Genomic DNA, 26,096 nt, shown 5'->3' with positions numbered 1-26,096 from the left:
AACATTTATTGAAAAGACTATTCTTTCCCCATTGAATAGGTTTTGTTCCCCTGATGGGATTCAGTTGATTGTAAATTCATGAGCTCATTTCTGGACTCTCCTCTATTAGATTAATCTATACGTCTATTCTATAACAGTTACACATTGTCTTGATTACTATAGTTTTGTAGTAAGTTTTGAAAATGGGAAATGTGAGTCTCCAACTTTGTTCTTTTTTAAGATTATTTTGGCTGTTCTGGTCTCTTGCATTTTCATATGAATTCTATGTAGGTTTTTTAAAAAAATAGTTTTATATTTAAGTTTTGATTCATCTAGAATTTATTTTGGTTATTGGCTTGAGGTAGGTATCTAACTAAAATTTTCTCCAAGTAATAAACCATTGTTTTCATACAGTTTATTAAATAATATATCCTTTCCTCACTGATTTCTAAATAAGAGCCTTATCAAATACTAAAGTATTTAAATACAATTTTTTAATGAACTGAGAGGGCAATCTTACTTTATAAAGCAGTTTAATTTCACCCTATGTAGTGATTAATGAACTCTTGCTGATACCAATACCTTGGAAATTAAAAGAGATTATGTGTGTTTCAGAATGGCTTAATCATAAGATTTACTTTCTTTTTCCCCTTCTTCCAGGAATGAAGTTGATGTATGTGCATGATGACTCAGAGAGCCTTGCTGATGACTTTACAATACAATTGTCAGATGGGAAACATAAGATATTAAAAACGATTTCAGTAGAAATCACCCCAGTTAATGATGAGAAACCAATGCTGAGCAAGTAAGCTACCTGAAGAATCCTTTTCAGATGCTCTAGAAAATTCTGAAGTCTGGAAGATTAGGTGCAAATGTAATGTGTGTCTTCCAGAGAGCAATGAGTCTTTGACAACTCCTGTCTTTCACAACTTGTCCCAACTACTCAGACACCTAGAACCATGAGTGCAAATGTTAGTTAATACAACATCTCCCTAACAATTCTTAGGTACACCCTTTAATTATTTGATTTCCCTCTAAAAGTTCTACTTAGTTGTAAATAATTAAGAATGACTGAACCTACAATATGGAATGAACGGTGTACCAAGTATTTGAACACATGTATATATACACGCACCTGCATGCGCACACACATACCAAAGTGCAATAGATGTGTAGATTTAACTAGAATGTGGTCATATTAACTGCAGACAGTCCTCCCTGTGAAATTGATCACCCTTTTACCTAAGAGTGGCTGAGGGAAATATATACATGCCATTTCTATCATCATCTTGGTATTTCAGTATCCACCAGTCCCCTGTGTTCCATATGGATCAACTCTCCCCTGCTACCTGATATCAAAGTGATCACTTAAATGATCATTTAAAAATTCTGCGCTGATAATAATTGCAGACTGTCTCAGTATCTCCCTCTGCAGTTGATCAGTTTGAAAATAGGGTACAGAGGCTTCCTCAATTATATTTCTATAGTTCTAGTCATTTCTCTTATTACCAGCACTGTACAAGGGTAAAACTTTAGAAGGCTCAACTTTCTCTAATGCTGGATGCAGAGAAGTGTCTGCTTCTTGGGACCTCTTTGACCACTTCACCCCAGTATTCAACGGTGCAGCAGTGAGAGGCATTGTGTAGACAGTCCTAGCTTTTCGCAGGAAGTGAATAACTTCCTAAAAATGTGTAAACCCCCAAAGTCTCCTCCACTTTGGAGAAGTGAGGACCTCAAACAAGTCCCTTCACTAGCCTGCCATTCCTTCATGGGCCATCAGTAAGGTCCTTGAAAATCATCATGGGAAAAACTGATGATAGTTTTTTGGAGGGTTGCATCTCAGACGTGAGTTTAACTAAAAGTATTCAGAAGAAATTTTCATTTTCTATTATATAGGTGGAATGTTGGACTGGCATGACCTTGTTTTATAAAAGTGAAAATATGAAGGGTATTGCAGTAATATGAATCCTCTGTCTGATGACCTCACTGCATCTGAGAGGAAGAAAGAGAGATTAAAAACTAGTGTTTATTAAGTGCTTACTATGTGACAGACACTGTACTGGATCCTTTTACAGAATGTATTTCCTTAAATCCTCGCCAGAATTATGGGAAGTAGGTATCATTATCCTTACCAAGAAAACTGAGACCAGAGTAGTAAAATAACAGGACACTCACTCACCTCTGTCTGACTTACTATTTCCTGCTATGTTCTTGCCAATAAACTGCCTGGGATAGTTCATCTACAGAATTGCCAAATCTCCTTCAACTCTCTTCCAAGTCCCTTCTTTTCTTTTCTTTTTTCCTTTTCTCCTGTGGAGCGGTATATTCCCCCTTCTTTCCCTTCCTTGTATATCCTTGGGTGGGTCACCTTTTGCCTCCTCCCAGAATGTGCTCCATTATTTTTTTCTCTCACATCGTTAGTCTTTCCCTTTCCGTTCCTTCTGCTAACAAGGACGGGATGTAGTTAGTGGTTAAGAGAGCAGATTCTGCAGCCAGACTGCCTTGGTTCAGCCACTGACCAGTTGTGTGGCCTCGAACTTGTCACTTAACCTCTCCCGGCCTCTTTGTCAGCCTCTTTGTCAGTGGGGATAATAACAGCATCCTTTCCACAGGGTTGTAGCAAGGCTTAAGTGAATTAAAAGACGCAAAGGCGCTTGAAAGACTGGCCAGTACCTAGTGAATGCTCCTGAGTGTTAGTTATTACCATTATTGCAAGCAGGTATTCTCATCCTAAAAAACTAAAACTGCAAAGATGACCCAGTTCCTCATTTATTTCAGTGCCAAACTATTTGGAGGAATCAGCTTGTGCTTGCTTCGGCCATTTCTGCCCAACCTCCCCCACTTTATTAAAGCTGCTCCCTTAAAAGTTACCCTGGGCTTTCCCAACGAAACGAATGGCTCGTCTTACCTTGCTGGACCTCGTTAGAGCATTTGGCACCATTTCTTTGATAATTCCTTTTAGATGCTGTGGTAGATACTTTTGGTTCTCTGGGTCATGCTCTCTTAGCCCCCTGACCCCTCCCCCCACTCTGATTATAGTCGCTCTTGTGGCAGAATGTACCACACACACTGTCGGGGCCGCTTTACAAGTGCCCTCAATGTGTCACCTCACTTGCTGTGTCGCACAGGGATTCTCTGAAGCAGCACTGGCTCATTCCGCCCACGTCCAGACACCGCTGAAAGCACTCTGATGGTAGCTCGTAGCCTGTGGGAGCTAGTGGATGAAATAAATGTCCCACACTTCCATCCTTCAGCAGTACAATTTGAAGCATATTCTACATGATTCTTCAAAGGACCCTCAGGAGCACTGAGCCCCATTGCTGGAAAAACAGCTTTTGTTGCCTTTCCCTCCTGCCCTGTCTCACTCCTCGCCTCTTTCTCTTGCTTCCTGGGATCACTTCCCAAATAAATTACCTGCACCGCAGTCCTTGTCCCACACTCCCTTTCAGGGTAACTCAGACTATGACATAATTTCTTCTCCTTTGGCCCCTCTGGCATTTAATTCTGACACTTTCTTCCTGCCAAACTCCTTACCTTCTTCGTCACATTGGCTTCCTTCCTGCATTGATTAATCTGTTTCTGTCAATGGCACCACTAATCTCCATAAGCAACCAGTCAACTGAGTCGTGAGGCTTCTAAAGTAATGGGATTAATATTCTCTAGGAAAGAGGTGAGTAAAAATCCCTTGCTACTGCCAGGGAAGATGTCAGTCCTGGAGAGGGTAAGAAAGTCACCTAGTAAGAGTGGTTAGAACTGAGGTGTCTGGGCTCTGGCTTCTCAGCAGGGACGCAGAAGGCGGTTGGAATGCCGGCTGGTCCTTTAACTGCATCCCAAGGAAACGTCCGGTTTTTATTAGAAACCAATCTGTCAAGTTGGACAGAGTTTGGCCAAAAGCTAGAAACACAGGTGGAAAGAAATCCCTTCCTCACTTTGGTGAGACCGGGGCAAATGGCTATGTCGGCCGTGGAAGGAATAGCACCAGAGAGGACCTGAGAACCACAGTAGAGGCGTTTATGGTGGACACAGCAGCCACCTTCTCTTCAGGACACCACGGGCTAACTTGGCCGCTGGAGCACTTGGAAACGATCAGTCGCTGTGAAGAGAAAGCTAGCTACTCAGAACGTCACCAGGGGATGGGGGAATGATGTCCAGGGCTGTGGATGGCCCAAGTGTCACCCAACTCATACTGGCATTTCATAGAGGGTACCAGAACACCCGTGGATAAGCCATATAATCTCTTTACGTCAGTTTTTGTTGGTGAAATTAGAACGATAATACCTTGGCTACTTAGGTCCTGAAGCTGTTGTGGTAGCAGATGAAATATCGGAAACCAACCCACTTTATAAGAGAAATTACAACATAAAATTGTGAAGTTCAATGCAGGTTAACCGTTAGAAGGATTTAATTACCTCATTACCATCTTCATCGTTGCCGACTGATTGTCTTTTTAGGACGTTCAAGGGTAAAGGGAAATGAGAGCCCATTTCACAAGTCCGACTCATCACTGGATGAGTCCACATACGTGGGATGTGGACTATCATCCCCTCATTGTTGAAGATTGGGAACTGTAATAGTCATTCCGAATGACCCCTGTGAAAGCAATGCCTTCTATTTTCCTGTCAACCTTGACATCTTCCTTTTTACAGGAAGGCTGAACTTACAGTGAAAATGGGTGAAGCTCGAATTGTTTCTAGTGCCATTCTTTCGGCCATAGATGAAGACTCACCCAGGGAGAAGATTTACTATTTATTTGAAAGGCTTCCCCAAAATGGGCAACTTCAACTTAAGGTTAGTGGCCTTTTTACTTTTGTTTTTCAAAACTAATCTGGCAGGTATAAATTTTCTTAATACACAGATTTCTGTAACTGAATTTATTCTCTCACAGCCATCTTTTGCCCAGAGGTAGAGAATTTAATTTTCTTGGTTTGGGGTGAGCTCACACTCTACTCAGTTTTCTTTACTCAACTGAGGGTATATTCAACCAGTAATAAGGTTCTTTATTGTTCCTTGTCCCCTGGGATTGTACTTAAATTTTGGGAGAGGGGGTTACTGGGGTAAATCAAATTGTCTAATTTCTGGTGAGAGCCAGGCATCCTTTGAGATATCTTAATTCCCACCACATTGAAAACATTTGTAATAAACTACTCTGAAGAGCAGTTGTTGTGGATATTTACAATCTGATTCTAAAGTTCATATGGAGAGGCAAAATACGCAAAATAGTGAGCAAAAAGGAGTACACAATTAAAGTAATCACATTACCTGACTTCAAGACTTATGATAAAGCTGCATTAATTCAGTTAGTGTGGGTTTGGTGAAAGAACAGACAAACAGATCAGTGGAACCGAATAGAGAGTCCAGAAGTAGACCCTCCCAAAAATACAGTCAGCGGATCTTTGGCAAAGGAGCAGAGGCAAGACAGTAGAGAAAAGATACTCTTTTAACAAATGGCGCTGCTCCCCAGTCTGATTCAGACTGTGTGCATGACAACCACGGAGTAGCCCAACACAAATTATGGATCAGTCACTTGAAAAGGTCACTTGAGTAATCCATCAAAATGTTTATTTGAATAATGGATTAAAGCCAGCAACAATAACCACCAACCATCCCCAATGTGATTATTTGACTGAGTGCTTAACTCATAATAGTCCTAGAAGAGCAGCGAGGATTCATTCTTCGTGGAACAGCTTGATTGTCTTAGATTGTAGGCACCATAGAGAATCCGAATGAAGAGCAATCGCTGATTCACATTGAGGTACAGCTGTGTCCTTATTTCATTTCAAAGAGTAATGAAGCAGAAATGCAGTGAGTGCTCACACATTTGGGTAGTATGGGAACTGAAGTGTTTTGGGTGTGTGAAAATCCAGATGGGTCCAGGTTCCCGGTATGGCACCACCGAGTCTCCCAGCTCCCTTGGGGTGTTCCAAGTCTCTCCAAGACCCGGGACCAGGACTCTAGGATTCCTGGACTTTCTCAAGGGTTCTTCTATTCTGGTTGACTTTCCTTAGTTGGCCCCACCTTAAGCCTGACTCTCTTCCTCTTTGGGGGCTTGCAAAGATTTTCGTCAAATCAAAGCTGGCATTTGGGAGGGCAGATGGGGAATTGTATGGAGATGGGAGATAGCAAAAGAGATCTTCTGTATTTGCTTTCTCAGAAAAGATTACAAGAGAGAAAAGTTAAATAGAATTGCAGGCTGTCCAGTTTAAAACTCCAAGGAGACTGTTTTAAAAAATGAAACTTGCGGGGCGCCTGGGTGGCTCAGTCGGTTAAGCGCCCGACTTCAGCTCAGGTCACGATCTCGCGGTCCGTGAGTTCGAGCCCCGCGTCGGGCTCTGGGCTGATGGCTCGGAGCCTGGAGCCTGCTTCCGATTCTGTGTCTCCCTCTCTCTCTGCCCCTCCCCCGTTCATGCTGTGTCTCTCTCTGTCTCAAAATTAAATAAACGTTAAAAAAAAATTTTTTTTAAAAAAATAAAAATGAAACTTGCAAACAGATCTTAGGTGGAAACACATAATGAGCTTGGTTGTTACAATATAACTAACTTTCACCCAGTGAGCACTAGGACAGAACATACCTCTGTAGAAACATCAGATGAGCAGAAATATTAAAGAGGAGGAAACTTGATCAAATAGGATAGAAAGGGAAGGGGTAACACGATGAAGGGAGGGCAGGACAAAGCATTTTTTGCTAGGAACTGAGAATCTGTGGAATGACGTGTCAAAGGAAAGAAAAAAAACAAACAAACAAGGTTTCACATTTTTATTTTAATCTCTTAAACCAGACAAGGAAAAGCACGAGATAATATGGTAGAGTAAATTTGTAAGATGACATTTTTCTTGAATTATGTCAAGTAACTTTTATGAGCTATTGTTAGGGAAAGCTAACTGGGAGTAAATACATCCATTCTATTTTTTTTTTCTATTTCAGATTAGTCCAGTGATAAACAAGTTTGAAAAAAAAAATAGGTTTGATTAATTGTACAATGATAGGACCTAGGGAAAAAAAAAGGAAACCTCAAATGAAACACATTTAATTTTTAAAGAATCAATTTCAGAAGCTCGATTACCCACCTGCTCTCATTCATTGGAATATTCAATCAGCTATGATTGCTTATGATAAATACCTTGGAAGTGGCACTGCTGTTGAATTGCCACACGACTGTCAAAAATCCTTTAGTTGAAGGTAGTTCTTTCCCCAAGGTCTTAATTTGTTTTAATATATTTCTTTGAAAGGAAAAAAAAATAAGGTAAAATGGCAAAAAAAAAAAAAAATTGCATCTGGAGATTCCCTGAAATATCATTTATATTGGAGGTTTACAGGGGACATGGAAAATGTCCACTAACACAGCTTGGAAGGAAAACACCACGGGCGGCTGACTAACTCTGGCACCTTTCAGCTAGGGAGGGACTGGGTCCCTCTCCACCCTGGCATGAAGTGCACTCAGGAGGACGTCGATCTGAACTTGTTGAGATACACACACACCGGGGCGATGGACTCCCAGAACCGAGACAGCTTTACCTTCTACCTCTGGGATGGTGACAACAGGTCACCGGCATTTGACTGTCACATCACCATCAAGGATATGGGAAAAGGTAAAAGCATCTCTATCAGGGTTATTGGTCCGAACTGAGCTGCTGGAAGCACTGAAAGGTTTTCAACTACCTTCCTTCTTTCCTTCCTTCTCCCTCCTTCTGTCTTCCTCCCTCTCTTCTTTCCTTTTTGCCTTCTGTCCTTTGTACCTAAAATTCCATCATTTACGATTTGCTTCTTTGACTCCTCACCCGCTTTGCCTGGGAGCTACAGGTTTCATGACAGAAGTCCTTCTATTTGTTATTTTTAGTTATTTTAAAGAGCCTATTGGAAAGCCAACCTTGCCCACAAGATGGCTGCACGGGCTGCTTAAAACAGTCAGGGTTTTCTGCTATAAGTGAAAGTTTACCAACTCCATGTGATAACTCTAATTTTATCACCCAGAAGTGAATTATTACTTGAAAATGAAGTTTCATGGGAAAAACATTTCCAATATAATAATAAAAAAGGAAATATAAATATATTTTAAGGTTGAAAAATTATAAAAAGGAACTTTGTCATCAAAAAGGTTAGGCTGTTGCTCTTTTGGCCTTGAAAGTGCTGATACAGACTCTTTTAGGGGCAAGGGAGAGCATGATGAGATACTAAGCTTCTCTTGAATTAAGCAACCATTTGTATAATAGGACTCAGCAGTGTATAAATGGTAGCAGGAGGAAGGTGAAAAAAATACTGGAAAGGAAGTTCAACAGGGCAAAGTGTAAGCCCTTCGTGCCTAGCTGTCACTACCCCATAATTTTGCTTAGAGTTTAAGTCTTCACTTACTGGAGGAACATTTCTTGTTCCTCTGTAGAGTCCCAGAATCTCTGTATTTCTAGGACCAAGCATATTCTCGAATCTCCAGTACGTTCTTGAATGACCGAATGCTTCCTTTTTTGCCTTGCTGCCAGGAAGCTCTGAGTGCGGTGTAAACCTTACATCGTGTGTGATAGAATTACAATTGCCCTGAATCTTTTCTCTTTTTAATTTCAGTCAGCTTGATTGATTTTAAGAAGTTTTTTGGGGAACATAAAATAACATATTTCATTTGCTTGTTTCCTGATCATAAAATACGTTCCTTGAAGACGTCCAATAGGTAACCCTCAGATAAGCTAGACACATTTCTTTCTCTCTGCAAAAGTAAGGCTACTGCGTTCATCATAAATATATGTCCAGGCAAAATATAATGCAAGTACTCTATCAGCGCAGACAGCTAACGTATTAGGACAGCCTGCCCTTGGCTAAGCACGGCACATTCGTGAGGGCGGAGGACGGTTCTGTCCTACCCAGCCATCTAGGGTTTTTTTCCAACCGGAGATTCCTTCATCTCTGAAGCCCTCGGAATCCCTCTGGAAGTGAAACATGAAGGGAAATGAGAGGTTGCCTGTCCTAGGCGTGGAAGTGCCTGTCTTCGACACATCCCAGGGGCGGAATCACAGTCATGCACCACATTAAGAGAGGCCGGGCAGTAGAAACTCTAAGTGATGTGCCCAGGATGGAGAGGAAATGAGGCTGGTGAGCCCCTGGTCAGTCTCTGCTATGACTGACATGGGATTCTCTCATCTTTTTTAAAGTTTACTTTATGTATTTTGTGGGGGAGGTGGGGCGAGAGAGAGACTGACTCTCAAGCAGTCTCCACACTCAGTACGGTGCCCCAGGTGGGGCTCAATCCCATGAGATCACAACCTGAACTGAGATCAGGAGTTGGACGCTTAACCAACTGAGCCACCCAGCTGCCAATGTGGGATTATTTTTTTTCTTCTTTTTTTTTTTTTAATTTTTTTTTTAACATTTGTTTATTGTTGAGAGACAGAGAGACACAGAGCATGAACGGGGGGGGGGGGGGGTGCGAGAGATGGAGAGACACAAAAATCTGAAGCAGGCTCCAGGCTCTGAGCGGTCAGCACAGAGCCTGACGCGGGGATTGAACCCACAAACCGCGAGATCACGACCTGAGCCGAAGTTGGACGCTTAACTGACTGAGCCACCCAGGCGCCCCGGGCTTATTTTCTAAAAGGATTTGTGAACACTTGTATCAAACACATACAGTACCCTATCAACATTTGCCAAAGTTCCAAATTTCTTCTCTTTGTTTTTTTTTTTTTTTTAACATCATGATATGTTTTATATCTACACAGTGTTGTATTCTTATTTTATTTATTTATTTATTTATTTGTTTATTTATTTATTTTTACCTAGTGTGAGTTTTCTCAAGTTGTTAGCATAACTTTATGACCGTAATTGTTCATCTCTAAAGAAAACTACACTGAATAATCACACGAAGCCATAAATCTGATATTGAGCATTTGGGTTATCTCCACTGGGGAGCGATTGTAAATAACATCAGGCCTTCCATTGGTTCTGTGTCTTGTGGTTCGCACACTGGCAAAAGTGATGTGGAGATCTCTGAGAGACACTTAAAGGGACATGGTCTGTAGTTGGCCCCAAACCACACTCTGCCATCACAGTGCTGAAAACCTGTAATGAGGGTAAGCCCAGATGCTCTTTCTCCCTTCAGATCCACCTTCTGCTTCTAGTCCTTGGGTCATTTTTGTGTCCTCAGCTTTGTTCATTCTTCTGCTCCCTTGATATGTTCTTCTTGACCCCCATGGGGCAAGCCTCATCTGGGACTCAGGTTTTGATTTACAGTTAGGATGGGTTTTCATTCTCCATTGCACTTATGTTGGATAGCACGTTGAGTTAAAAGCACAACAATATACCAAAAGACCAATTTTATCATCTGAAACAGAGTTTCTCAGTCTTAGCGCTATTGACATTTGGGGATAGAGAATTCTTTGTTGTAATGGACCTTCTTGGGCATTATAGGAAGTTTAGAAGCATCTCTGGTGTCTACCTATTAGAAGCCCATAGAAACCCCCAGTTATAACCACCACAACTGTCTCTAGACATTGCCAAATGTCCCCTGGAGGCCTAAACTGCCACTCATTGAGAACCACTGGTCTAGTTGTACCTCCTTGATATTTTATTTTTTTTTGTTTCCTCATGGGACTGAATGTCTTTTCAAATTTTATTGGCAATTGTGTTTTTAAATTTAGAAATGGCTTGGCATTTACTTCACGCGTACATCCTTTTGGACATTCATTCTTTTCGTGCTGATATTTTTTTTTTAATTTTTTTTTTTTAACGTTTATTTATTTTTGAGACAGAGAGAGACAGAGCATGAATGGGGGAGGGTCACAGAGAGAGGGAGACACAGAATCTGAAACAGGCTCCAGGCTCTGAGCTGTCAGCACAGAGCCCGACGCGGGGCTCGAACCCACGGACCGTGAGATCATGACCTGAGCCGAAGTCGGACGCTTAACCGACCGAGCCACCCAGGCGCCCCTCGTGCTGATATTTAAGAGCTGCGATATCGTACAGAAAAGCAGCAAAATAATCTAGGGTTCAAGTTTGTGTTCTTGAGTCAGATGGCTTGAGCATAAATTCTATCTCTGCCTCTTATTACATGTATCATTGTTAGCAAGTTGGTTAGCATTTCTATACCTTAGTTTCCTCATTTAGAACCTGGGGAATATTATAATACGCTACGTCACAGTTGATGTGAAGGTGAAAAAGCCTTACCCCTGTGCCTGGCACAAAGTAGAAAGCTCAATATCTGTGTTGTGATCATTTTTTAAATGAATGAGGTGAACAAAACTGGATTATAATCCTTAGTTTGTAAAGCTGCACCATTAGTCCCCATGTGACCCTCTTCTACGTCACTCATTTATACAATTCATTCGCTCATTCATTTATTCTCTTTGAAATACATAATACGCTCCTGTGCAACCGCCATACAATTCAAGGACTGGAACATTAACAGTAATAAACACCTACCTATGTGCTCTTCCCACCCTCCAGAGAGAACCGTCCTCCTGAATTCTGTGTCCATATTCTGACTTTTGTGTATGGTTTTCTGGGACGTGCTCAGGCAGCTAACCATCGTCAGCAAGCTACGTCTGTGCTGTTGCACGTAGCGGTAGTTCACTCATTTTGCTACCGTACACGATTCGGCTGTCTGATTAGACTCTGGTTTGTTTACATATTTACCTTTTGCAAAGGCATTTGGGTTGTCCCCAGCACTTTCCATTGCGGCAGGGTTGCCCTGGCTGGCCTGGTCCACGTCTCCTGGGTGCCAGAGCGCGCATTTCTCCCCAGGACACAGCTGGAGTGGAATCAGGGGGTCAAGACGTCTGTGACTATTCTACTCTTTACAAAATAATGCCAAACGTGTGCCAATTTACATTCCTACCAGAATCGTGTGCAAGATTCTACATCCTCTTCAACGCTTGGTATCATCAGAATCCTAAACGTTTGCAAATCAGGGAGTTACAAGATGGTTGTAACTTACTGTGATCTTGATTTGTGTTTCCACAATTATTTATGAGACTGACCTTCTTCTTTGCGTCTTTATTTGGCCATATGTGTTTCCCCTGCTGTGTCCTATCTGCTCTTGTCTTTTGCCTCATTCTTTCATTACTCACGATTATATAAACCTTTCTATGCCATATTAGTTTTGATTTCTGCCATTTGGCCTTTGCTTTTAACCTTTACCTTGGACTTTTTTTTTTTTTTTTTTTTTTAATTTGGGTCTTGACCGCAAGCTCTTCTGCTCTGCAGGCGACATTGTCATCCTTGCAAAACCGCTTGTGGTGTCTAAAGGTGAGCGAGGTTTCTTGACAACCACCACTCTCCTTGCAGTGGGTGGAACAGACAAACCCGAGGAACTGCTCTACGTCATCACTTCCGCTCCACGGTATGGCCAGGTCGAATATGTCCGCTATCCTGGAGTCCCCATTACAAGCTTCAGCCAAATGGACATAGCAGGACAGACAGTCTGTTATGTACATAAGAGCAAGGCGGCTGTCTCCCATGATGCCTTCAGGTGAGCCCCAAGGAAACTTTTCAGAACCCCTTCCCTGGGTGAATGCTTAGAAAGACAAAAGGTGGCTGAAAATAAGTTCTCTTCCAACTCTGGTATTGTGCTAGTCTTCTACTGCCGAGATGCATGAAAATATGCAATTAAAAGGACAAGGGCAAAGCAAGGTATTAGGGCTGTCGTTTACAAATAAAGCACATCTAAATGCCAGCTTTCTAGGAGGAATGTGAAGACCGGAGATCCCAGGTAAAGAGAGACATAGAAAACGAATTTACTGCTTTTTTGGAGTATCTTTTTCTATCTGAGGAAAGGTATTTAGTAAACATTTGGCAAAAGCAGACACTGCCTTTTGACACGATGTGTTCCAGGAACTATATCATAAATCGTGTTGTCATAAAGTAGATCATGTTTCCCCATAGAAACAGTGTTATAAGGGGGGGGGGGGTGCTGCTGTGTACCCGTTCAAGAATTCTGTATCAAACACATCATTGGAGTGAAAAACAATCTGGTGCAAAGACAAAGATCCAACATTAATGAAAGTCTGCACTCATTTAAAATATTGAAATCTGTTTCCAGTCACATAAAGCAAGACAAACTCTAGAGAATTTAGCAGTTCTCAAAGCCGGCTGAACTCAAGGTCCTTGATAGAAATCCAGGTGCCCAGGCCTGGGATGAGAGTCTAGAAATCTTGGACTAGCCTTTGGAGGAATCATGCTACATAGGCATTCCTGAGTTTTACCAATTAAAATGGAGGCCCTGAGGGCATTTGCCCATATATGAAGAGCTTCTGACACCCGGTACAATCTTCACCATGTCAGAATACAGCCTTCAATGGGGCGCCTCGCTGTCTTCAGTCAGAAGAGCATGTGACTCTTGATCTCGGGGTCGTGAGTTCGAGCCCCACGTTGAGTGTAGAGATTGCATAAAAATAAAATGTTAAAAAACAAAAAGGATACACCCTTCAAAAGAGCACTGTCACTCATGTAAATGTAACATACTCCCATGTTATTCATTGGGTTCCCGTAAGTTATCAAGTGCACTGATACACGCATGCTCCAACACTACTCTCCTCTGCCATACGTTCTCTCTAAATTCAATATGTCTGCTATACTAAACATTGTTTCAATGTCAGGAAAGATGACTTTGCTTGAGATGACTGGGATAGTCAGCTGTTAAAAAATTGGGGGAAGTTTGAACTAACAGAATCTTTTTTTTTTTTCTTTTGACAAATGTCCTTAACAAGCAGATAATCGTTTGGTTGATCAATTTCTAAATAACAGTTCCGTGTTTGAGTGTTGCTAGGCACTAGCCAAAGCATCATATGTGTGGATTCCTTTTTATGCCGGTTCTTTTGCTCCGGAAGTGGTATAGTTTTAAGACCACTCTGTGGTCAACTCACACATCCTCCAGTGCTCTGGTGTCCTGTTTGTGAAAGGGAATGATGTGCATAGTACGTGTTTCATGGGAGTGGTGGGAGGTTTCAGTGAGTTTATGCATGTAAAGTACTTATAAAAATATGTGGCACACAGGAAGAATTAAATAAGTATTAGCTGCTCTTATGGTTATTATTATTATTATTGTTATTGCTACTGTTATCATTATTTACTATATTCTTTCCTTGGCTCCCTTTTTCTGCCAGTCTTTACAACACCAAGATTATTCTTGAAGGAGGAAAGAAATGACAAAGAAGAACAATGATTGTTCTTTTTTTCCTGGTTACTTATAGAGGTTGGGTGCTTCTTGGCTTAATTCATGTATAGCAGATTCAGGGCCTATAATTTTACACCCATTTCTGGAACGGCTTGCTCCTTTCCATTCCCGCTTTCCCCAGTCAGGACTCATGGGACAGTTTGCTGAAGACATTAATGACTCTTTGGAGAAGCCAGTGACCCTGCGGGAGAAGCCAATGAGTGAATGCATCTAGATGTCCAGAAATCAAGCTTAGGTATTAATCAGATAGTGGTGATGAGCTGCAAACGGAAAAAAAAAAAATGTCTGTATGGGAGGATTGATGATACTCTAAAATTTTCCTAATTCACAGCCATAGAAAGTCATACTAGATGACATTTTAGAAATCATTTATCCTAGGGATTTTTAAAATATCTAGATCTTCAAGAGATTTACCAGGAGGATTGATAAAAACACATTCTTGGCTCTCACTCCAGAGAGGTGACTTTGCTAAATCCAGTCTTGGGTCAGGAATCTGTAATTTTAAAAGCGTTGGGGGTGGGGGGGGGCACCTGGGTGGCTCAGTCTGTTAAGCATCCAACTCTTGATTTCAGCTCAGTTTCATGATCTTGTGGTTCGTGGGTTTGAGTCCCGTGTCTCAACAGTTTTTAACTGTTCTCCCGTGTTTTTTAACAGTTCTTCAGTATTAACTGCTTTCCTTTTCAGCAGACAGTACTGGTTAAAAGGGGTCCTTTTAAATACACTTATTTAAATACAAGAGCGACTGATATAAAGCAAAACAGTTAAGTCATACGAGTACAGGTACTACAAGAATATGGCAAAAAGGTGTTGTTTGAATGACTCAAGACTAGGAGAGAAGGGTTGGAAAACATTGATGTGTAGGAAAGCTAGTATCGCTTGAATACCCGCAATACGTCAGGCAGGGTACTAGACTCTTTTTTGTCTCTCCTATCCTTTAAGCCTTACACCACCGTCTCGAGATCTCGAGATGATTTGTTCCCATTTTTGGCATGAGAAAACCAAGGTTCCAAGAGGCATAGAGAGGCATAGAGGCATAGAGAGGCATAGAGAGTCATAGAGGCATAGAGGCATAGAGAGGCATAGAGAGTCATCTACATGGACATAAATGAGTATCAGAGCTGAATTTGGCCTCAGATCTCATTTTGAAGAGATTTCTCCATTGTACCAAAACTTCATGGAGAATATGCACCTGTGGGAAGAAATCTCCTCTATGTGTCGTTCTGATGTTTGGCCAGCAGTCTTACATATTTATGATGGAAGAGCCTAGCATCTGCCGAAGACCCGTGTTTTAATCTTGTCGTTTCACCAGCCCGGCCGTGGGCTGCCGTGGTGTTTGTCAAGTGGAGCTAAACCAAAGCCGAAAGTCCGTTTTAATGAAAGTGTGACTGTGGCGCTTTTTAAAATATGAAACACACGCAGCCAATCTGATCACCTAAATTTACGTTGCTTGCTGTTGAACTTGGCAAGGAATTTGGCTGGGTAGAAGAGGGAAATTCTGCGGCAGAGGATTTTTCCTTTCCCCCTTCTCTTTTTAATGGAAGATACGGCAGGATTAATGAAATGGGGGAGTTTAATGGTCAGGTTTTACCTTCTGCAAAAGTATTTTGTGAATCATAAATTTCTCCTGCATTGTTTGGTGCTGCTGGCCTGGAAGAAAGATATGGCAGCACATGTTAGGACAGATGACACCAAGTGATTAGCAAGCTGACTTCAGCTGCTGGCAGTCGGGTACTAAAAGAACATGCTAATGTCCTCCATTTTGACATGCTGGCTGGACTTTTTTTTTTTTTTTTCTCCTTCGGAACTGGCTCTATTTATGATTCCATTTTTATCTTTTAAATGCCATGACAGATGGCAGATTCTTCAGCCAACTCTAGTGCCAGGAAATGCAGAAAGCCTGAAAGCACCCTGGTAATGGTGAAATCAGACCAGGCAGGCACCCCTGACAAATCGGAGAGCCATTCCCCAAATTTCACGAGAACCGTGGTCATCCTGGCTGCGTCTCTTCTCAGGGGGGCCTAATAAAGGAAGTTCAACAAAACGGATCCACAGAAGGAGCTGCTGCCTTGATATCACCAGCTTCTTAACCTTGGGACGGATGCCATCATAGCCATGGCACGGTTGTTTGCAAACTTGAAAATGTATTTGGGAGGTTTCTTTGCCGGGGTGTGGGGGAGAGCATTTGGAAGATCATCTGGTCAACCTTGGCAGACATGAACAGCACTGACCTTGTTGCCCTTGTTCTGCTAGGCTTATTGTGACTGGGAAGCCAACCATGACCGTTCACCCTGTCTCCCTCTGACAACATTTCTCTGTCCGTGACTAGTTTGCATTGTTACTCGTGAGAGTGGCATGATGTGTTTGACCCAGTCAGGGTCAGAAATGTCACCCTTTTCACCACTGGCTTATTAGCTTTCGGTCAGCACAGACAGCTGCCTCAGTGTCCCAGCTGGGAACACTGGCCTCGGTCAACATATTTCTTACTCTTATATGGTCCCTGGCTTGCTTGCCGTCATTCCCATCTGTCTGATGGCAGGCTGCCGATTTCCGACATGGTCAGATCCCCATCATCAGGCAGGGAGGAGTCTGACATGGACAGCCTGAACCGCTAGACAACGTCAGTGTCCTCACACAGGTCATGCGTTTGTAGATAACTGCGGCTGTCCTGAGACTGAGCTTTGAGGTGTTTTCAGAATTCACTCCCCAGGGAGGAAAGTCAGAATGCCCCCCTGTGACTCACTCGAGTCCCCTTTGAACTCCCTTTCTACTGATCCCCATCTCTCCCCTCCTTTCCCCTTTCTTCTCCACCCATCTCTGACAGGGTGCTTTTAATGGGTCACAAATTCTTTAATTCCACTATTTATATGAAAAATGCATGTCCTTTGGCTTAAATTTGTGCTAAACCATACACAGCTGGCTTAAAACTTCCCAGAAGAGTGTATTTTTGAGATAGGGATCGGGTAGGGAATAGAGAGCCACTTTATTTGAAATGGGAGGCATGAAACATATTTCTGGAGGGGGAGAGTGGAAAAAAGACAAATTGGAGGCCCAGAGGGAGTTACGGCCACCTTGCTTGACTTGGGGTCAGATGATAGGCTCCAGGGAGGAAACCTGAAAAAGTAACAGGTAAACAGTGGAATAAAAGCATAATGCCAAGAAAGGCTTTCCCTGAGAAACAGATCGTGATTTTTATCTTAAAAATGCGTATCACTTGACATCTGAAACTGTCAAGGTGACTACAAAGTACAAGCTGAAGAGCACACAGATAGTTTTCCGGGTGCGTTTCTGTTTGCTTTTTCAAAAATAACGAATTTTGCAAACACTCATGAGCCAGCAGTGACATTGCCCTATTGGCTTAGAACACATTTAGCAAACGTTTAGCTTTGCAAAAGAAAAGCTGCTTGTTTTATTTTAAGGAAAACTAGGCAATTTTACTCAATCTGCAATTCTAAAGTTACGGTCTTTATTCAGACTGTAAAAATAATGCTATGGAGAAAAAAACCCAGGTTATATTCTTTGCAAATCGAGGTGTGTGAAATGTCAAAGGTCTGCTTTATTTGTAATATTCCACTTGGCAATTTCACTTAGCAAAAAGGAATAGATCCTTTTCCTGTGCATCATGTCATATTTTCTTGGGAGGCAGGCTTATCAACTAGATAATTAGAAAGCTCAAAATTTGAGCTTAGCCTTCAGAGTAAAATCTGTGCTCAGCCAAACCTCTCTTCTTTTCCTTTTCGTCCAGCTGCTCCTTTTGCTGAACCCTTTGCCTCAGGCAGGCTGAGGCTGTTATGCTCCTACAACCTGGTTTCAGGTTCTTTCCTATTCAGAAGCAAAGCAAACTGAAAATAAACTGAGGGTCGATGGGGGGTGGGAGGGGGGGGAGGGCGGGTGAGGGGCATTGAGGAGGGCACCTGTTGGGATGAGCACTGGGTGTTGTATGGAAACCAATTTGACAATAAATTTCATATTAAAAAAAAAAATAATAATAATGGAAAAAAAAGCAAAGCATCAACCCTTAAGCCCTGAAGGACAAGACACATTTTTACAAAGAATAAAGAACTTATGAGTCATATTCGTCAGATTAGTAAAATAAATAGAAACCTCATATCTTCTCTTATTAAAAAGAAACCTCCAAAGAAAATTCTTATATAATTTAAGGTTATATTCTGCTAAAACATTCTTTTTAGAGATTTTTACATCCGTGGAATGCAAGAGTGTCTCCTCTGTGAATATTTCTAGCAACCACGGTACATGGAGAAAAATTGATAGCTACAACTCCGTGATGATTTCGCAGTATATTTCCTGGGTCTGTGGTGCGTTTGTGAGTTACATTTGAGAGTAGTGGTTTCCTAATATTTTGGAGTTGCCACAGCGTGTTCGCTTTGCTTAATTTCATGATACTCTCAGTTGCCCTTCAAATCAAACTTACACATCGACACATTCTTTTTTTTTTTTTTTTTTCATTTTTAACGTTTATTTATTTTTGAGACAGAGAGAGACAGAGCATGAACAGGGGAGGGGCAGAGAGAGAGGGAGACACAGAATCAGAAGCAGGCTCCAGGCTCTGAGCCATCAGCCCAGAGCCCGACGCGGGCCTTGAACTCACGGACTGTGAGATCGTGACCTGAGCTGAAGTCAGACGCTTAACCGACTGAGCCACCCAGGCGCCCCACATCGGCACATTCTAAAGATCACTTCCGTTAGTTTTATTTTGACTTTGGCAGTGGTGGGTGGAATGTGGTTTAGTGATCAATAAAATCAAAAGCACATTAGGGTATCATACATCCAAGGTCATGTGAGAGATTTTGCTTACTTTGAATTGATATCATTTGAGCTTTCTCTTCATCATTCTGCAGTGGCACTCAGGTATACCAATCTGGTTTTGTGGTCTATTAAACTGGCCCATATTATAAACTCTGCAAGAGCAGAAGGTGTGGGGTCCAACGACCTGGTTCTAATCCCAGCTCTGCCTCCTACCTGCCTTACGATCTCCCACTACATTCTTTACTTTCTGCTATAAATGTTTTTCTTTAAATCAGGAAGGTAATTTTTGTCTAGCATAACTCCCATATATACTGTAAAGGGAAAATGTAGGCACACAAGAAAAAATGTAAGGGATTAGAACATCACATGATATTTTAGAGCGGGATGGTCCTTTGCAATCGTCTGGTCCATCTTTTAGTTTACCGAAGAGTGAAGATGAGGCCCAGGAAGGGGAGAGGAGTTACGCTCATAGCTGAGTCATGTGACTTGCCCATGAGAAATTTACCGTGAAAATACATGAATAAAATGAAATAGCCAAAATGGGCCACTGGATTGGCCCCCCAATTATCAGTCTTAAAGGCTTGGCCCATTAAATGCCTACAAGTAAAATACAGTTGCAAAATTATGAATATGTAAAATGGGTCTACTCTTCAGACTCATGCAGTGGGTCTACTGGTATGTGAAATTCCTATGTAGGGCAAGGAATTCTACTAAATACTGACTATACTGAATACTGATGAGCCTGAGGAATACCATTGGCAGAATTAGCCTACTCTATCACATGAGTCTGCCACCAATGTTTTTTTTAAGTTTATTTTGAGAGAGAGAGGGAAGGGAGAGCACAAGTGAGTGGGGAATGGGCAGAGAGAGAGGGAGAGAGAGAATCCCAAGCAGGCTCCACACTGTCAGCACAGAGCCTGACCCAGGGATCCATCTGAGAAACTGTGAGATCACGACCTGAGCCAAAATCAAGAGTCAGATGCTTAACTAACTGAACCACCCAGGTGCCCCTGCCACCGACATTGTTGAGAGAATACATTTGGATATAGTATGTACGTAGTTTATGTGTTACCTAGTGACTGGTTTAATGGCTGAAATGGCATCCTTCTGAAAGATCTGCCCTTGAGTTTTCATTTGAGCCCCAACAGAACATGTCCTTGAGTAAAGGTGTGAATTGTTATCATTTCATTCCGGTAGATGGTGACACGAGATCCCATGCTGAAGGCTGCCTTGCCTCTCTTTGCCAGATTCATTGTCAGCAATGGGCTGCAGACCAAACAGGGGGTGTTTGAGATCACACTGGAGACCGTGGACAGAGCCTTACCCGTGGTGACCAGGAACAGGGGGCTGAGACTGGCCGAGGGGGCCACGGGCCTGCTTTCCCCTGACCTCCTCCAGCTGACCGACCCTGACACCTCAGCGGAGAACCTCACCTTCGTGTTGGTCCGGCTCCCACAACATGGCCAGCTTTACCTGCGGGGGACAAAGTTGCTTCGGCACAACTTCACTCAGCAGGACGTGGACAGCAGGAATGTGGCCTACAGGCACTTGGGAGGGGACTCCCAGGTTGACTGCTTTACTTTTGTGGCCACAGATAGGACAAACCAAGGCTTTGTTGTGGATGGGAGAGTGGGACAAGAACCTGTTACATTCACCATCCAGGCAAGTATGACAAATCCCCGGTTCATTGCCACAGGTGTAGAGAAAACAACTTTGGGACGAATTATTTCCTCCTTCCCTTCCTTCTTTTTTTTTTTTTTTTTAATTTTTTTTAACGTTTATTTATTTTTGAGACAGAGAGAGACAGAGCATGAAGAGGGGAGGGCAGAGAGAGAGGGAGACACAGAATCTGAAACAGGCTCCAGGCTCTGAGCTGTCAGCACAGAGCCCGACGCGGGGCTCGAACTCACGGACCGTGAGATCATGACCTGAGCCGAAGTCGGACGCTTAACCGATCAAACCACCCAGGCGCCCCCTTCCCTTCCTTCTTTTATTCACCTGTGTACCGTGCAGTGTGTTTACAGCATGCCAGGCACTAAGCAAGGCACCAGGTGTATTAATACGGACAAGACAGATGTGGTCCCCACCTGCCAGCTAATGACTAAGAGTCCATGGTAGGACAGAAAGGAGCAGGAAACATGGGCTTTGGAGTCAGACTTGACTGGGTTGGAATTTCTATTTGCCATTTATTAGCCGTGTGACCTTACGAGAGTCGTTTAACTCTTCGAACTCAGCCTTTCTTCTTTGAAAACCATGCCTTACAGCATCGTGGTATCCAAGGCGCTAGTATATTGCCTGAAATATATTAGATACTCAATATCTTGTAACTAGTGTTGTAATATCTAACTGTACTATTACGGTGATGCTTATTGGTCCATATCAGCTGCTGGCATTTTAACGGTTTTCGATTAAACATATGAAAACATACAAGGCAGCATCGATAGGACACATGAAATGATGATGAGAGACATAATTGCAGCAGTTACAAGTTCTGGAGTGTTAACTGTAGGGCAGGCCCACTTTACGTAAATCTCATTTCCTTCTCATGAAAGGGGCAATTTTATCGTTTCCATTTAATAGGTGTTCGGAAATTCACAAGTTAAATACCTTGATCGAAACCAAATGAGGACCTCTAGTCTTTCTGATCTCAAATTCTGTGTCCTTTCTCTGGCACTACTCTGCCACATTTATGTTACCTATCAGGATGATTTTGGGAGGGCATCATGTGTTTTTCTTTTTTTACTCAAAACACATCAGGCATGTTCTGTTTCTTAAACCCTTGAATCCACTCTCTTGGGATGTAGTTTATCCTGTTCTACACACTTCCACCCACTGTAAGAAAGCTAAATCTGTGTGTTACTTCAGGATACCTTCTGATTATGCAAAATAATAATTTTCCCTTGCTCTTTAGTCCCTGTGTTGGTCAGGATTTTCCAGGGAAATAGCGCAGACAGGATGTATTATATAGAGAAAAGGAGGGAAAAAAGAAAGAGAAAAAGATTTGTTTTTGGAAATTGGCTCACAATTGTGGGGTCTGACATGTCCAAAATCTGCAAGGCAGGCCGGGAGGATGGACACCTCATCAGGAATTGGTGTTGTGGTCTCCATCCCAAAGGCAGTCTGGAGGCAGAATTGCTTCGTATCTAGGGGACCTCGGTCTTGTCTCTTTAGGTCTTCACCAGATTGGATAAGTCCTACCCACACTGTGGAGGGTAATCTGCTTTACTCAAAGTCAACAGACTGAAATGTCAACCACAACTAAAAAATACCTTCACGGCAACATCTCGCCTGCTGTTTGACCAAATGAGCATCGTAGCTAGCAACCTTGACGTATAAAATTAACCATCGCAGTCTCTATCTAAGGTGGGATTTGAGTAGAAAGGTGGTGAACCATGATGATGTGGAGTGGTTGCTGGATAAGTCTTTGTCTCTAGGGAGGTCCAGAAAATGTCCTGAAATTATGATGCACTGGGAGAAGAGAGAAGCTACTGATATCATTGACACAGCATGAAAGAAGTACTTTGTATGTAGTGACATTATGGGTTTTTTTTTTTTTAATGGTATGTTTTAATTGTTATTTGTCTCATCCCACTCTCCAGTCTATTAATATATTTTTTCCTGACCCCTGACTCCTGACTCCCCGCACTAGGTAGAGGAATGTCATTGTGCTGTCCAATCAGTATTACTTTTCCGGGTCTATTTGGCTGCATATTTGTGGGAGTTATACATTCTAAGTACAGGCCTCAGAGTTCCTTCCTACCCCCAGAGTAGAGAAGGAATAGGGAGTAGAATTTAGAAAAGGTATCAGAATTTAAATCAGTCCAGTCCCAACAACATCATCATCTTACAGAACATGGTTATTATAAGAGGGTGATCTCTTGAAAGTTGCAGAATTTACTGATAGGAAAATGTTGGATATACGCTGTGAAGGTTCTTTTTCATCCAAAGGACAAGGTTTTCTTTGCAAAAAAATACTATTATGTGTAGACAAGGAAAGCCTCAAATTTTCTCCCATAATTCTCCCGAATGTTCTGGTCTTTCTGAGCAGAGGGGTCAAGCAGTTTAGGAAGTAAGTGGCCTTCTTTTCTTTAAAAAAAAAAATGTCTTGGGCTCCAGTATTTTAAAATACTTCTAGTATGCTAAGCCAGAAGACCTGTTTTTGAAGAAACCAGAAGTTTAATGAGATTAGGGCAAGTAGGACCCAATACACAATAGGAACCATGTAACCAGAGATTACTTTTTTTTTTTTATTTGAGAAAGTGTGAGTTGGGGAGAGGGGCAGAAGGAGAGAGAGAATCCCAAGAAGGTTCTACACTCAGCTTGAAGCCTGACGCAGGGCTCAATCTCCCTACTGTGAGATCATGACCTGAGCCAAAATCAAGAGTTGGACACTCAACTGAATGAATCTCTGAGGTGCCCCCCAGAGCTTAAATATTAATGTGTATTTTTTTAAGGTTATTTATTTACTTTGAAAGAGACAGAGAGAGCTGGGTGGGGGGGGGGCAGAGAGAGGGAGAGAGAATACCAAGCAGGTTCCACACTGCCAACGTGGAGCCCATTGTGGGGCTCAGACTCACAACTGTGAGACGATGACCTGAGCCAAATCTAGAATCGGACGCTTAACCAACTGAGCCACCCAGGCTCCCCAAATATTAATATATATTTTTTTAAAACAAGTGATCACAACAGGCATTTATTCCTTTTGTAACACTTCTGTTTTTACAGAAAATATATTTTAAAAAAAACATATCTACACTCAGCTGGTTATAATGTTGAGGATTTCTTACATGGCTTCAAGTATTTTTACTTTTCCTTCTCTGCCATTGACCATCCCTTCCACTGGCCATCCTCGTTATAGGACTTTCTCCCCCCAAAAGGCCATGATCATGATTTGACCTGCCCACCTCCCACCCAAGTGCATAACTCTGAGGTTGTTGTCCACACTTTTTAGGAGAAGGGAATGACTGTAACTTTTGGAAATTGTTGTTGCTTTTTTTTGTTTATAAAGTAATTGTTTATTATAAAGAATTCACGAGCTGCAGAAAGGGACAAAAAAAAAATCCTTCACAATCATACCACTCAAAGATAACTAATTTTATGAGGCACCTGGGTGGCTCAGTCAGTTGAGTGTCTGACTCTTGATTTCCGCTCAGGTCATGATCCCAGGGTCGTGGGATGGAGCCCTGCATCAGGCTCCATGCTGAGCGGGGAGCCTGCTTGGGACTCTTTCTCTCTCCCTCTGCCCTTCCCCCACTTGTGCACTTTTTCTCTGAAGGATACTATATTTCCTGTCAAGCATATTGCCTGTTTCCACTCTTCCTTATGTTACAAAAATTTCCTAATGTTATTAGATCTTTCTCGAAAACATGATTTTTAAAGGTTGAATAGCACTCAGTGACAGGAAGAGATGGTTTATAAATCTTCTGTTGGACTTCTATTTTGTGGATTTTCAAAATTGCTACTAAAAATTATATTTTAGTGAATATATACACACATTTTTGTATAAATCTAATCATTTCTACAGGACATACTCAAGAAAGTGAAAGTTTTGGATCAAAGTATATGTACGTTTTTAATATATACATATGCCAAATTTCTCTACGGAAAATTTTCACTAATTTGCACCGCTACCCGCAAAATACAAAAATGACTGTTTCCCCAAGTAGTTACCAACATGATGTATGATTATTTTTTGAAACATGTTTAATGTTTATTTATTTTTGAGAGAGAGACAGAGAGAGACAGAGACAGAGTGGGAACGGGGGAGGAGCAGAGAGAGACAAAGACACAGAATCCGAAGCAGACTCCAGCTCTCTGAAGGTGCCAGCACAGAGCCTGACCTGGGGCTCAAACCCACAAACTGTGACATCACGACCTGAGCTGAAGTCGGAGGCTTAACCAACTGAGCTACCCCGGTGCCCCTGATTATTTTTGTTAATAAAAAAAAAAAAAAAACCTGGCCAACCTGAGAGGAAAAAAAATACTTGATTGTTACAAAACTCCATGTAGAAATACACCATGAAGCATGGTATTTCCCCCACCCAATTAAAAAAAAAATGTTTTGGGGTGCCTGGGTGGCTCAGTCGGTTAAGCGTCTGACTTCAGCTCAGGTCACGATCTTGCGGTCCGTGAGTTCGAGCCCCGCGTCGGGCTCTGGGCTGATGGCTCAGAGCTGGAGCCTGCTTCCAATTCTGTGTCTCCCTCTCTCTCTGTCCCTCCCCCGTTCATGCTCTGTCTCTCTCTGTCTCAAAAATAAATAAACGTTAAAAAAAATTAAAAAAAAATGTTTAAAACAGGTTTGTACAAGTAAATGCTTACCGAATTTTGTCTATGTCTGTATGAACATATACGTGAACAAAAATGTATTACAGTCATCTCTTATTCTGCAACTTATTGGTTTTTTGTTTGTTTACCAGTTGACACTAAGTTGTGGAAATTGCTTATTATCAGTTCCTTCTACCTCTGTTTTTTAAAATAGCTGAATGATAGCTTAAGTATATCATACCGAACACAAAATAGAGTCTTGTCACGGCATTTATTCTTTACTTTGCTAGGGTGAACCAAGATTTACAATAGTATCCTTTTTGGGTAAGTGAAGTTGATAATTCACTGGCTACGAGATCGTGTTCCTGTACCTGTTGTTTGGTATCAGTGGTGAACTGTGCTAATTGCTTCGAACTTGCTCCTTCCCTAACCTACAACGGTTGTTTGCAAGAGGGTCCGAGCTTCATTCCATACCTGAAGGAGTGTTTGAACCTATCCGCCTCTTTCACTCGTAGGTCATTGCCCCTTCACTATCTTCCCAAATGGAGTCTACTTGTTCAGTTGCCTGGTTCTCATCCTCAGTGGAACAAATATGCAAATGCCTATAAATAAGCACCTTTCAGAGTGCCTGCGTGGCTCAGTCAGTTAAGCGTCTGGCTTCGGCTCAGGTCACGGTGTCATAGTTCATGAGTTCAAGCCCTGCGTCGGGCTCTGTGCTGACAGCTCAGAGTCTGGAGCCTGCTTCAGATTCTGTGTCTCCCTCTCTCTGACCCTCCCCTGCTCGCACTCTGTGTGTCTCTCTCAAAAATAAATAAACATTAATAATAACAATCACCTTTCATTTTTTTCTCACTAAGTATTTCTAGTTTTCACACCACATTTTTTTGCCATTTGAACAAAGATGTGCCCCCCCAAAATATTCAGTGCATTCGTGATGCA

At 42.1% G+C, this 26,096-nt stretch overlaps 1 protein-coding gene across 4 annotated transcripts in view; it reads left to right on the top strand.

Annotated features, from left to right (window-relative positions):
- The window catches only part of FREM1 (FRAS1 related extracellular matrix 1), a 134,875-nt gene that overhangs the window by 69,897 nt on the left and 38,882 nt on the right, over nt 1-26,096 (top strand). For 2 of the 4 annotated variants that reach the window (XM_042912941.1, XM_042912938.1), the window contains exons 20-24: nt 640-784; nt 4,626-4,767; nt 7,371-7,566; nt 12,161-12,425; nt 20,141-20,555. In XM_042912941.1, coding sequence (XP_042768875.1) covers nt 640-784; nt 4,626-4,767; nt 7,371-7,566; nt 12,161-12,425; nt 20,141-20,555 — 1,163 coding nt within the window. Of the gene's footprint in view, nt 1-639; nt 785-4,625; nt 4,768-7,370; nt 7,567-12,160; nt 12,426-20,035; nt 20,556-26,096 lie in introns of those variants that run through there. The other 2 variants (XM_042912939.1, XM_042912940.1) reach the window with 2 other exon arrangements.

This window comes from Panthera leo, chromosome D4, assembly GCF_018350215.1.
Source record: "Panthera leo isolate Ple1 chromosome D4, P.leo_Ple1_pat1.1, whole genome shotgun sequence".
NCBI classification, from domain to species: Eukaryota; Metazoa; Chordata; class Mammalia; order Carnivora; family Felidae; genus Panthera; species Panthera leo.
This window is presented reverse-complemented; position numbering and strand designations above follow the sequence as displayed.